Source organism: Mesoplodon bidens, assembly GCF_964165515.1.
Source record: "Mesoplodon bidens genome assembly, chromosome: 9".
In the NCBI taxonomy this organism is placed as follows: Eukaryota; Metazoa; Chordata; class Mammalia; order Artiodactyla; family Ziphiidae; genus Mesoplodon; species Mesoplodon bidens.
This window is the reverse complement of record NC_138166.1, coordinates 37,363,787-37,377,875: the sequence shown is the minus strand read 5'-3', so window position 1 is coordinate 37,377,875 and position 14,089 is coordinate 37,363,787. Positions and strand designations below refer to the sequence as shown.

The following is a 14,089-nucleotide window of genomic DNA, read 5'->3' as shown; positions in this document are numbered from 1 at the left end:
TTGTTAATATTTTGGTTAATTCTTTTCTAGAAATCTCTTTACCGAAATACATAAGCTTTTGAGAATGGGATGATATTATACAAATGTGATACTCTATATGCTGTTTTATATTTACTCTGCAGTATGTTGTTGCCTTTCATGCCCATGAGTGTTATGTTACCTTAGATGATTCTAAAAAGAATGAAAACCATAATTAATAGTGAAGTTGAACCTTTCCTGATGTGATTATTGGCTTTTTCAATTTCCTTAGTTATGGTATACTTTTATCGATGCACTGGTAAATTGTATGCAACAATAGTCTTCGGTCGGTTTTGGCTCTTGCCAAAGTCACACATGACTTCACCAGTCAATTCAACGCATGCTTTTCAGTTCTTAGTGCCTTCCTGGCAGCACTGTTGACCCTTTCATCATTCGTGAAATGCTTTCCTTTCTTGCCTTACATAGGACCATTTAGACTCCTTCCTACTTCTCTAGATGCCACTTCTCACATGACTCCTAGGTTTCCATACTTGTCCCCTTACATATGTTTAAAATTATATGCTTTGCATTGATTATCTCAAGACTTCATTTACTATCTCTATAATGATGATCAACAAATTTATATCTGCAGCCTAGATTTCACTCCTTCACACCACACCTATCCATCAAAAAGAGGGGAGGGCAAATGTTTGGTACAACTTATGAGCACAGGCAGTACAACCCCAGATGTCTACTGAGGCCAGACCTATGATGTAATGAATAAAGTCAGCCAGGTGCATTCTTTTTATATAAACATTTCATTTACAAATGGAGTATGTAAGAATTTTCTTTACACCCACAAAAATATTTACCTTCCCCTGTTATTCTTGAGACAACAGTTACCTTGGTTTTTCAGTTGTACCCTTTGAAGAGTAGATACAAGAAATACTTTACTTTTCTCGGGGCTTCCCTGGTGGCGCAGTGGTTGTGAATCCGCCTGCCAATGCAGGGGACATGGGTTCGAGCCCTGGTCTGGGAAGATCCCACATGCCACGGAGCAATTAAGCCCGTGCGCCACAACTACTGAGCCTGTGCTCTAGATCCCGTGAGCCACAACTACTGAGCCCATGTGCTGCAACTACGGAAGCCCAAGTGCCTGCAGCCTGTGCTCCACGACGAGAGAAGCCACTGCAATGAGAAGCCCGCACGCTGCAACGAAGAGTAGCCCCCGCTCTCCACAACTAGAGAAAGCCCGCGTGCTTCAGCAAACACCCAACACAGCCAAAAATAAATAAATAAAATAAATAAATTTATTAAAAATAATAAAAAAAGAAATTCTTTTACTTCTAGTTTGAGAAAAACAGGAGGATCACCAAAATTTTTAGAAATGGCAATTCATACTTCGTCCTGATATCAGGGAACAAAATTTTAAATGTGAGGTGTAGCAATATTATCAATGTGTAACAGATATTTTCTTTTGTAAGGGAATGCAATTTTTTTTTTTTTTTTTTTTTTGGCTACGCGGGCCTCTCACCGTTGTGGCCTCTCCCGTTGCAGAGCACAGGCTCCAGACGTGCAGGCTCAGCGGCCATGGCTCACGGGCCCAGCCGCTCTGCAGCATGTGGGAGCTTCCCGGACCGGGGCACGAACCCGTGTCCCCTGCATCAGCAGGCAGACTCTCAACCACTGCGCCACCAGGGAAGCCCGGGAATGCAATTTTTAAATCTTACCTCTTAAGAGAAAAGACTATAGTTTCAAAATCAGACTTTTCAGTTATATAACTTCTATCAGATAGGAATCATTAGCCCAGGGTTTTTAGAAGATTATCATCTTAATAAAATTTTGTTCCAGGTGGTTGTATTCATTACAAAGAGCTAATTAAATCTTGTGCATAAATTAATTGCATGAGAATAGACTCCTGAAGGAGCGGACTTTTCTAAAAACTAATTTACTTACAAAACTGTATGCCGGAGTCTGTAAAAAAGTTGGCTATGTGTAGCTCATTTCATCCAAAGATCTGAAATATGACTCAAATCAAAACACTAAAATAAATAGAGTGGCCTATACAAGTGTATACTCTGCAAATACTTGTTGAGTATATAATAGTTATTACTCTAACTTGGCTTGCTCAAATTTCTACCCTTATTCTGATGAAGTAGAATCAGAAAACAAAAATACCTAGTGTTCTGACTCTGATCTTCTAATCAACCAATGTTTGTAATGACCACCATTGAAGCTTACAGGAGGAGCCTTTGAATGAGGAAAGTTGAGTAATGGAAAAAAGGCATTCTTTTGGTCTGTCCATTTATTCCATGATTACTGTATAGGCCTTGGGGAAAAAAGATTAGACAGGATAAAATACACTCTTTCCTAGCCAGTGCAACCGCTGGGTGATCAAATACAAATGACAAAGGGTCAGAGTGTATGCTGTTCAACCCTGTGTGAATAACTGAGTAGGTGGAGGAGGGAACATTTTTAATACCTACTGAAGTAGAAACCAGCAAGATCTGTAAAAGCCAGGTCTGGGCAGTTCCAGTATTGGTGAACTGGAGTCCAGCAAAATATTATCAAGCCTGAAAAGTGAATCATGTCCTGATGTGGGAAAACATCAGGAACTGCCCTGAGAATAATCACTGAACAAATGTTATTGTTTAGCTGCCATGGTTAAAGATATACTTTGGAAAGAACCAGACTTGTAGTGATAGGATCTAGTGAAGGCAAGTATATAGAACAACAATCTCATCATACACTATGGTAGGAATAGAAAATCGAACAACCACTTTGCATTATGTTAGAAATGTAAACAAATCGTAACATGTATGCATCTATTATAAGTAAATTAGTTTTTAGAAAAGTCACCTCCTTCAGGAATCTATTTTCATGCAATTAATTTATGCACAAGATTTAATTAGCCCTTTGTAATAAATACAACCACCTGTACAAAATGTTATTAAGATGATAATCTAAAAACTGTGTGTGTCTACACATGCATATCATTCTATGAACATTTATGTGACGTCTACCTTTATTGTTTTCCTTGATGTGCAGGAACTGATCACTTCTGCAAATGCTCTTCTGATTTCAGCATCGTCCTAATGGTCATTACCTTTCCCTTTTTAGCTCCTGGAGGAACACGCATAGATGATGGTGACAAGACCAAGATGACCAACCACTGTGTGTTTTCAGCAAATGAAGATCACGAAACCATCCGAAACTATGCTCAGGTAGAGCCTGTCACTGAGAGATTGTTGTACTGGAAGGGAAACATTTGAACAGGATTTAGGAAAACATTAGGTTCAGAAATCCTACAGGCCACTTTTTTTTTTTTTTTTTTTTTTTTTTTTTTTTTTTTTTGCGGTATGCGAGCCTCTCACTGTTGTGGCCTCTCCCATTGCGGAACACAGGCTCCGGACGCGCAGGCTCAGCAGCCATGGCTCACGGGCCTAGCCGCTCCGTGAGATGTGGGATCTTCCCGGACCGGGGCACGAACCTGTGTCCCCTGCATCGGCAGGCAGACTCTCAACCACTGCGCCACCAGGGAAGCCCCTGGGCCACTTTTTAAATAGGGATATTAGATAGGTCTTAAGCATAGGAAGAGATACTGAATTGCATTTGTAATAATGGACATTAAAGCTTCACCAAAGTAGAGTTTCTTTACCTTTCACCTATAAGAGATATGGGGAATCATAATTTCTGGTGGAGTATATATTGGTCCAAGCTTTAGGGAGAGCAGTTTAGCACTATCTTTCAAAACTAAAACTACACATTCCCTTTGACTCAGCAATTCTACTTCTAGGACTTCATCCCACAGACAGTGGCATGTGTAAAGTGACGTAAACAGTGGCAGTTATTATAGTGTTGCTTGTAGTAATATCAAAGGATGAAAACAATATATAAGTCAATCCATAGAGTTTAGTAATTCATATTAACAGACTCTCAGGTAGCTGTTTAAAAGAAAGAGGCAAGAAGATACTTGTAATACATAAAACCGATAAAGGATTCATATCCAGATTAAATAAAGAACTGTAAGTCAATAAGAAAAGGACAAGCAACCTATTAGGAAAAGACTTACAGGCATTTCAGAAAAGAGGAAACACAATTCCTCCAAGAAACAAAGGAAATGAGTTCAAACTCATTGAGAAAATTTCAATTAATATCGAGATACCCTTTTGCATTCATTAGATTGGTGAAAATTAAGAAGTATTTAGGCCCTGGTGAAGATCAGGAAGCGGTGGTAGTTGTAGACATTACCTTCTAAAGCTGAACATATGTGCATTGTGACCAGCCAGCTTAGGGTTGGTGTGTTCCTATTCTGATTCTTTCACTGACTCTTCTTAAAAGTCAGTTTTTATTCCCATCTAAACCATGAAGGCAAGTCCCAGGTCAACAAGTCTTCTTGTTTTACACATTTCATTATATATATATATATATATATATATATATATATATATATATATGAAAAAGGCCATAGGAATCCCTGGCAGCTACGTGATTTCAGATGCTAGAAACTGTCTTTACTTTGTTTATTAAAATGTGTAAGGCATGCTAAGCCAAGTAATTTGAGATATATGGCCATTAATAATTTAAACTTCAAAAATTATTCTTTTAATCACATGCTATTTTAGCATAGATATTTCTTCCCCTTTTTTATATTTAAGAAATGTGTAATAGATAAAAACCAAGGAAATCTTTAAAAATGGACCAAAAGGTTAAGCATGTGGGTTCAGTGGATGATATTCTAACCTGTCCTCTCTAAATCTTTGCTTCTACTCTCTTATGTCAATGGCCACAAACACCTTGGGCCAGGTGAATACTGAAGCAGATGTTCTCAGTTCAAAAGCTGTTCTTTTAAAATTCTCTTTCGCCTTATGATATATTAGATAAGTACAGTTCACTGAGGATCAGAATTTCTGAGTTCTGTTCCTGCTCTGATACTTAGTAGCAGTTTCCAGGTCTGCCAATGATGTTAATGCCTGCCTTACCTTCCTCAGAGAATTTTTGTTAGGATTAAATTAATGCAAGTACAAGGTGTATTATTTGCTATTGAGTCCCACTGGGAAAGAAAGATAAGAAGGCCTGGAAGAAAAATCAGTACTCTACTATTCTCATAAAATTAAGAAGATCTATATAGACTTAACCTCATCATTATTTCTAAATAGGATAGTTTCTTTTACTTATGGTTTTGTTTTTTCATATGGAATATGTATATTTGAAAGAACTTTTGATACATTATTGTTTCTAAGTTTATTAAACATTATTATATACTGATAGACTGACAGACGTCAATGGGGTAGTCAGGGAGAGAGATTAAATTGAGAAAGTTATTTGAGTGGAAGTTAATTTTATAAGCTGTTAGTTCATTGAAGAGTACTTTGGTAGTATAATGACTTTTGCTTTCATATGTAAACATTTACCTGTGGGGATTTGGATAATCATTCTTGGATAAGGAGAATTCTTTTTCCTGATGATAATCACACAAAGGAATATGTGAGTGCTAGTGTAAGTTGGGAATCAAATTTGTAGGACTTCAGTGTAGTTTATTTTTTTTTCCTTATTGCGTTATCAATTCCCTCCTGGCTCATTTTTCTTTCCTCATAAAGGGCAACACTATAATTTTTACTCTTGAACTCCATCTTGATCACATTAAGGAAGAAACACAAAGTTTTAGATGAGAGTATATCACGTGGGTATAAGAGAAAGGAATTGGATTCAGAAATCATTTTGACACTTATTAAAATAATATTTATAAAATCCCCATTTAAATAAGAACATTGTATTAGTCTGTTCAGGCTGCCATAACAAAATACCACAGACTGGGTGGCTTAAACAAGAGAATATCATTTCTTGCAGTTTGGGAGGCTGGGAAGTCCAAGATCAAGGTGCCAATGGATTTGGTTCTTTGTGAGGTTTCCTTTCCTGGCTCTTAGAAGACCATCAGTCCTGTCAGAGTAGGGCCCCACCCTTATGACCTCACTTAACCCTGTCCCGAAGTCCCTACCTCCAAATAGTCACATTGAGTGTAGGACTTCAACATATGAATTTAGGAGGAACACGAACTCAATCCATAACAAACATCATTCCTCTTAAAAACAGTCCAGAATTCCACTGACACAGTTGCAAACCCTGCTTGAGAATTCTAACTGGATTGTGGAGGCCAGTAACCTTTATTGCTCATCTGCTGAAATCATGTTTGTGTTCACCTGGAGTATAATCTCCCCTGAATTCTGATCTTCATCATATCCAGTATATAAGTGATTATATCTATAATCCCTTTAGTTTCAGTTATTTTCAATCTCTACATCACACAGTTTCAAAATTATATTCATTTCATTTTCATCAAAGTTATTTTTGGTTCTCACCTGTTACATTCTCAAATGAATTTGTTTTGTTCTACATGTGCATTTTGATCCTCTTTTTCCCTCTGGTCATAATAACTCCTTGAAATGCTGATAGTTCTCATATCACAGTCTGAGAATGTTTAACTACACCTTTATTAGTGTAGACCCTTGTAGTTAGGGTGAGTTTCTACACCTCTTTCTATTGCCTTTTAAAATTGTTTACATAATATTGACTGGTTCTTTTATGTTTAGGTCTTCAATAAACTCATCAGGAGATATAAGTATTTGGAAAAGGCATTTGAGGATGAAATGAAAAAGGTAAAAATTCAACTGTAATGCTCTGTTTGCTAAAATGATGAAATGAAGAGGGACAAAAATTTTGCTTTTATAGTGATGGTCCAGAAGTACCATGGACCTCTTAAGTTTTTAATAAATGTTTGTTGAGTGAAGGAATGAGTATGACAGATCATTAGCTAATAGCTGTAGAAAGAAAACATGATTAGCCTAGAATTTTTCCTTCATGTTTAATGTAAGCCAGCATGCTTTGTTCAAAGGAATAGTTTTACAGAATATGTAATTAGTTAAAACTTGTGAAAGAGCATAGCACAGCAGCTAATACTCAGTAAAATTCCTTAATTTTAGAAGGTGCAGTTTAGCAAAGGGGATAGAAGCACATCTTTGGAAATAGTGTCTGGGTGTAAATCTCAGTGGCTTTTCTCATCTATAAAATAGCTGCAATAAAAGTCCATACTTTATGGTTGTTGTACTAATAAATGAGATGAGCTGTAAGGTACTTAATACAGTAATTGGCCTCTAATAAGTAGCCAAATAAACAATAGCACTTTATTAAAGAAGCCCTCTTTTCAGAAAGTGCAACATGTTCCTCCTTCTCATTTGTAGCTCCTTTGTATTTATATATAGCAGTCACTAAATTAACTTGTTACAGATTTGTATGCTGCTTTGTCTTCATTTCTGATTTTAGGTATATGCCTAAATTATAAACCAAGGGAATAAAGAAATCATCTACTTTGTTACTTACTTTGTTACTTTGCAACATCTACTTTGCTGCTTACCTACTCTTACTTCCCTTTGTTCAAAGTGGTTCCATGTATAATGAAGAACATTTCAACAGTAAAATCATTGTTTTAAATTTACATTCTCCATGACTCAACTTTCACACTTAAAAGAATCCTTCAGCATGGATACATACAACTATATGTATAAAGATGTTCATCACAGCATTGAGACGTAACCTAAATGTTCATGGTGGGAGATGGGTTAATTAAATTACGGTCTCTCAATACAGTGGAAAAATATGCAGTCATTTAAAGAATGAGGCATAACCATGTGAATTGATAAAAGAAAATGTCTATGATAAATTGTTGATGAAAAAGCAACCATTTGGTAGAAGTTTAACCTTAGGCAAGTCACTTAAGTTCTTTGTGCCTCAGATTTCTATGTCTTAAAGCGAGGATCAAGACTTTTGTAATTATTAATACACATGAAGTGTTCAGAAGACTCTGCTTCACTCAACAAGTTTGAGCTATTATCAGTGCATAATTCAGTAAAAGCATGTGTATATGCATCTAGTTATTTATAAAATGTAGACATATATAAGTGCATTTAGAAATCTGAAAGGACACGTCAGACTGTTAATAATGTTAATTCTAAGGAAATAGGATTAAAGAGGAGATTACTCACATTTTTCTATTATTCTGTGTTGTTAGATTTGTTCTACTAGCAGGTATTACTTTTTTTAACATGAAAAAACATTTAAATGGATAAAAGTGATCCATTATATTGCTAGATGTTTAGAAAATAACAAGTTCTTCTTTAAAATAGAGGGATAGATATGACCAAAAAAATGATGTTAAAGCATTCAAATAAACATCTTATCATTTTGCCTAATAATATCACTCATGTTTTTCTTCTCAGTTCATTGGAACCTTGAAAACTTGCTTTTTGATTCATTTGATGAACATGCTTTCAAGAATTATTTATTTTACACAGTGTATCCATTTTTTAAAGAAAATTCTGCAACACATGCAGCATCTGATTTTTTTTTTTTTTTTTTTTTTTTTTGCAGTACGCGGGCCTCTCACTGCTGTGGCCTCTCCCGTTGCGGAGCACAGGCTCCGGACGCGCAGGCTCAGCGGCCATGGCTCACGGGCCCAGCCGCTCCGCGGCATGTGGGATCTTCCCAGACCGGGGCACAAACCCGTGTCCCCTGTATTGGCAGGCAGACTCTCAACTGCTGCGCCACCAGGGAAGCCCCTAGCATCTGATTTTAATCCTGACTAGTATAATTGAGCAATGTGGATATTAATTTGAAGAAAAGATATAATTTTTGTACCATTTTGTTATAATTGAGGGTTTTTTTTTGATGAATATGAGTATATTAATGTGCTTAAACAAGTAGTGTTAATATTTTAATCTTGGGGGCTATTTTTCATTATTTACTTCAATCTTACTTATTTTGATAATAAGAGAAAGAAGCCAGATTTATATAAAGTATCTACAGTTTTGTCGGTTTTTTTACCCCGTTCCTGGGGCTCGCTGGAGCTTTAACCATTGATACCCTCACTCCCTCTTTTCTTGTGAACTTAGAAAGTGACTTCTTTTTAAATCATTGAGATTTTAATAGGCATAAATTGGGAGTGAAATGGACTGGTTGGTTCCAGTTCTGCCACTTACTCATCATATAAATATTTGGAGTCACATAACCTCTCTGTAATGTAATAATCCTTTAACTGTTGGGAATGGTAAATTAACATAGTCCTACCCACTGCACAGAGCTAATGGAATTTCATTGGCCCTAAAACATTTAATAAGCCTATATTGATGCCAGTGATTTTTTGTCGGTACAGAGTAATGAAAAAGTCAAAGGGCCCCGATAGTGATATTGGGCCCTGGGGAATCTCAGTAACATGCCTAAGGTCTGTTGAAACAGAGAAAATAGCCGTGGAATATAACTATAATATAGTCAAAGCACTAAGTGGAGGAGGGTTAGGAAGGAGGGCATTCTATAAGCCTGGATACTCTTAGAATTCAAAATGGCAAGTGGGGTCTAATCCCCTTTGCTTTGGCTCCCCTTCAAACATTCTGGGGTTGCTACTTCGTTACTTTCCCTCCTGCTGGGATAAGAGGATGGCAGCATTGCTACCCAGAAGGACCCCAACAACACTGTCATCCAATCACTACGAAATCACAGCAGAGGCCTTTACTCTGCTAGGAACTTTTCTTTATCTTACATCTGTCATTACCTCATCACCAGGGCTGGTGGTAAAACTCTATGATCTAGGAAATACCTAGTTTGAATTTCATTTTTTTTGTTTGTTTATATATCTTTTATTGTTTTTATTTATTTATTTTAACTTTATTTTTTTATTGAAGTATAGCAGATTTACAATGTTGTGTTGAATCTCATTATTTTAAAAGAGGCATCAAGAACCTAGAAAACCCTTTTTTCACTCAGCAGTCTTGTTTTTAAAAAGTTTTTTATGCTGTGGGCTCAGAAAAGTATATGCTACATGTCAAGGCTTATTGACTCCTGTTTTTTGTTTGTTTGTTTGTTTTTTGTTATAACCCAAAGAAAATGGGTAGATGTATTTGTAGGATGAGGATGGCGGGGGGAGCATTCATAGAAGTGAAAAACATATGAAAGGCAATAGTGTCTTTCAGAAAACACTTTGTAATACTTACCCTTTGTCATATACAAAGTCGAATGTAAATTATTTATGTGACCCATTTACATTGTTCTCCAAATGTCTGTTTTCCTTCCCATGAATGTTATCTATAGCTTTGTTGTAAGTGAACTTGGAAGAAAGGAACTATGATAAAGCATCCAATTTATAATTGAACATATGGATGTGCCTCCAATGAATAAGAAGTGTGCTGCGTAAGACCCACCAGTTGTGTGCCGTCTAGCCATGGATGTACATTGTGTGTTATTTTCCTACTTTAGTCCTTTACTTTATAGACATGGTTTCTTTTGTTTGACCCACAGCTTCTCCTCTTCCTTAAAGCCTTTTCTGAAGCAGAGCAGACAAAGTTGGCAATGCTGTCTGGGATTCTGCTGGGCAATGGCACCCTTCCTGCCAACATCCTCACCAGTCTCTTCACTGACAGCTTAGTCAAAGAAGGTATTTATGCTCATTTTCTTACCTGTCAGATGTGGAAAGAAAAGAAAAGCCAAAGATAGAAAAATACCAGTACCTCTTCTTAGTGTTCTCTACTTCCCACCCATCCTCCATGTAAGAGACTCGTGTGTGTGTGTGTGTGAGTGTGTGTCTTCAAACAATAAGAGAATTGTACATGTTTATTGTAGGCAATTAGGAGAAAAAATATGCACACCTATACAAAGACAAATAAAGAATAATAATAAGCTGGAATTTTTGGTGTAAGACTCAATACCTAGGTCAGATACCCTGAAATTGATCTGGTCCAAACCATTTCTTTCAGCATAGATGCTTAATGGCATACTTCGTTGGGACAGTGCTTCATTGTGCAGGACTCTTTTGTGCTTTGTGGGTCATTTAACCTTTTTGCCCTCAGGCACAGAATGCCAGCCTAAAACACCCACCTCCATTTAGCAGAATAGCCAAAAATAGCCCTTCACATTCCCAAATGCCCCCTTAAACTGTTGTTCATTTCCCTGGTTGGGGCCATTCTTCTGAACTGTTTCCCCTCAAGATGTTGTGCTCAGATATTCATTTTGATCACATTTTTAAGATATTCATTCTGTTTTAGAAGTCCAGGTGGCTGCATCAGAGTTTTGCTTTTATTTTAAGACATTAAGAGTTTGATGGGCATACATATGATTACTTGATTATAGAATAATACAAAAGTGGGCTTTTTTTCTTGCAGGAGGATAATGATATTCAAGTTATAATGCAACACAAAACAAAGAGTTCCTTTTTTCTTAAAAATAAATTAAAAGAGCTTTTGCGAAAACATGTTTCTTCTTAGAACTTGGTTTTTCTCCTACAAATGTGAAGTCCCAGCCTCATTCATACCTGCAGTGAAATGAGATAGTTTCTTGTAGCTGAGAAAAGAATAGTAAACTGGGGCTTCCTTGGTAACGCAGTGGTTGAGAGTCCACCTGCCGATGCAGGGGACGCGGGTTCGTGCCTTGGTCCGGGAAGATCCCACATGCTGCGGAGCGGCTGGGCCCGTGAGCCATGGCCACTGAGCCTGCGCGTCCGGAGCCTGTGCTCCGCAACGGGAGAGGCCACAACAGTGAGAGGCCCGCGTACCACGAGAAAAAAAAAAAGAATAGTAAACCGAGAGTCAAATGATATTATTTAGAGATTCTCTATAGTTTTCAAGCTCTCTAATTGTTATTAATATATTGTTAATGCTATAGCACTTTAAAGTATTCTCCTGAAGAGAATTCATGATCCTTCTTGTTTTACTTATGGTACTAGACATTTTATACTAGGAAGACAAGATAAAATGTAAACAGTAAATATTAATTACATCAGATTATCCCTAGTGTTTATAACAAAATAATTGCCTTTCTGGTTTTATTAAAAACCTAAATGATGTATACAATTTCTTTTGAAATGTATTAAAAAATAAATTATTAGAAGGATAAATGGACAGACCTGATAAAGCAAATGCAGCAAAATAGTAACTGTTATAGAATCTAGATGGTGAGTAAATGAGTGTTTATTGTTCAACTTTTCTTATGTTTAAAATTTTTTATGGTAAAATGTTAGAGGGGTAGGAAAGGAGAAGAAAAATACCTTTGTTATGGAAGTGACCTAGTACCTATGTCATATGGTTTTTCTTTATACTCCACCATCTCTAGAAACAAAAGTATTAAACTTCTCCTTCCCAAATAGGAAAGGATTATGAAATTATACCTTTTCCCCAACCTCCCACCCAACAAATGGCTATGGGGGGACCCTCCACTCAGTAGAATCTCAAGTACAAAGAAATTTCTCCAATCCTTCCACCAAGAGCCACTTTTACTGTAAAATGATAGGTTTGAGCCTGGTTTTTAGACTCATAGTTTCAAGCATGCTTTATTTCTCTTACTTACAATGAGGATTACAAGATCTGTTATCTTTATTTTTATTTAATTACATAAATTTATATTATGTTTTATATTGACTTTTGGAACGAATGGAAATGTTAAAAATCCAGGTCAACAAGTTGACAACATAAAATTCTCCAGGTCATATCACAGGTTTTATTGTCATAGACAATTTGGGGGGCTTAGTTTCTCTGCTATTCAAAAGAAAAGAATTGGGTAAAGTTGGTATCTGTATAAATTATATATTATATATTATATATATATATATATATATCAATTAAATTTGTTTACCGGCAAGTAACTGGAAGGCAGGACTCAAATTTGTATACAAGGGCATTTCTTGTTTTCTCTCTTTCTTTTTTAAAAAATTTTTTTTTTTTTTTTTTTTTTTTGCAGTATAGTTGATTTACAATGTTGTGTTAGTTTCAGATGTATAGCAGAGTGATTCGGTTATACACACACACACACACACACACACATTCTTTTTCAGATTCTTTTCCCTTATAGGTTACTACAAAATATTGAGTATAGTTCCCTGTGCTATACAGTATGTCCTTGTTTGTTATCTATTTTATATATAGTAGTACGTATATGTTAATCCCAACCTCCTAAGTTATTCCCCCCCCCACGCCCCACCAAGGGCATTTATTTCTTATGTAACAATAAATATAAAAGCAGAGCAGACTTCAGGGTGAACAGCAATATCATTCAGGACTCAGACATTTTCCCCCATTACCATAGCATCGACTTCATTCCAAGGGTGGACTCCTTAGCCTTTAAAAGAAGTCTGCTGGTCCAGTTATGGCACAGGCTTCTTCATTCAGGTTCAGTGGAAGAGCACTTCTGAACATAGGATAATTTATCTTGCCTTCAGCTGATTGGCTGAAATTAGCCACATGACCCACCCAGTAGTAATTGTTGGGGGATGCTATGGCCAACAACTTAGATCACTAGGCTAATCATTGCAGAAGAAGGTGGTGCCAGGGCTTAGACTAATTAGATAGAAGTCACCTGGCCTGAGCAAAATGGGAACTCTCTTAGGAAAGAGGAAAGGAGAATAGACACTGCTTAGACCATCAATACTGAAGCCTTCAACTCAGAAAAATCAGTTTAATATTTCAACTACTCCTTAACTCTTCATTAAGCAAATGCAACAATAATTTAGAAATCTGGAGTGTTCACCGAAAAGCTATTAGTTATCTGATTATTTATATTGGAAATAAATCTTATTATAAATATGGGTATGTAATTGAGTAGATTCCTGATTAACATAGCTATTTTTAAAATCTCTTTAAAAATATCCAGAAAAGATTTCAGCTTAAAACAGCACTGACATTTTCATACCTTAACTCGTGAATATTTTAAAATGCTTTTTACAAAAAGTAAAACTGTAAAGTAAATGCATGTTCATCTATAGCTTTATTTATTTATACCAGTCACTATTAATGTTCTTTCACTGGTATTATTTATCAGCAGATGAGTTGACATGTTGACATTTCAGTTTTATGGCTTATGATTTATTTGCTGTACCTCAGGATCACGGTTAAAAGTATGAAATACTGGTGAACCACAGGGTGAAATAGAGGCAAAACACTAGAAGATCCTTGGCTTTGAACCTGGTTTTGACCAAGGTAAAAATAAATAAATTTACAGTTATAACAGGTTGGAATTAGGGAGTCCAACTTTGAAAAGTACTTTAACATTCTTTTTCCCTTCTTATGAAAATATTTTCTTGAGTAATGAATAGTACAGT

General features: G+C 36.3%; 1 protein-coding gene across 4 annotated transcripts in view; it reads left to right on the top strand.

The window, feature by feature from the left end:
- The window catches only part of BZW2 (basic leucine zipper and W2 domains 2), a 60,360-nt gene that overhangs the window by 29,467 nt on the left and 16,804 nt on the right, over positions 1–14,089 (top strand). For all 4 annotated transcript variants that reach the window (XM_081244651.1, XM_081244649.1, XM_081244648.1 and 1 more), the window contains 3 exons: positions 3,079–3,182; positions 6,549–6,614; positions 10,303–10,438. In XM_081244651.1, the coding sequence (XP_081100777.1) occupies positions 3,079–3,182; positions 6,549–6,614; positions 10,303–10,438 (306 nt within the window). The remainder of the gene's footprint in view (positions 1–3,078; positions 3,183–6,548; positions 6,615–10,302; positions 10,439–14,089) is intronic.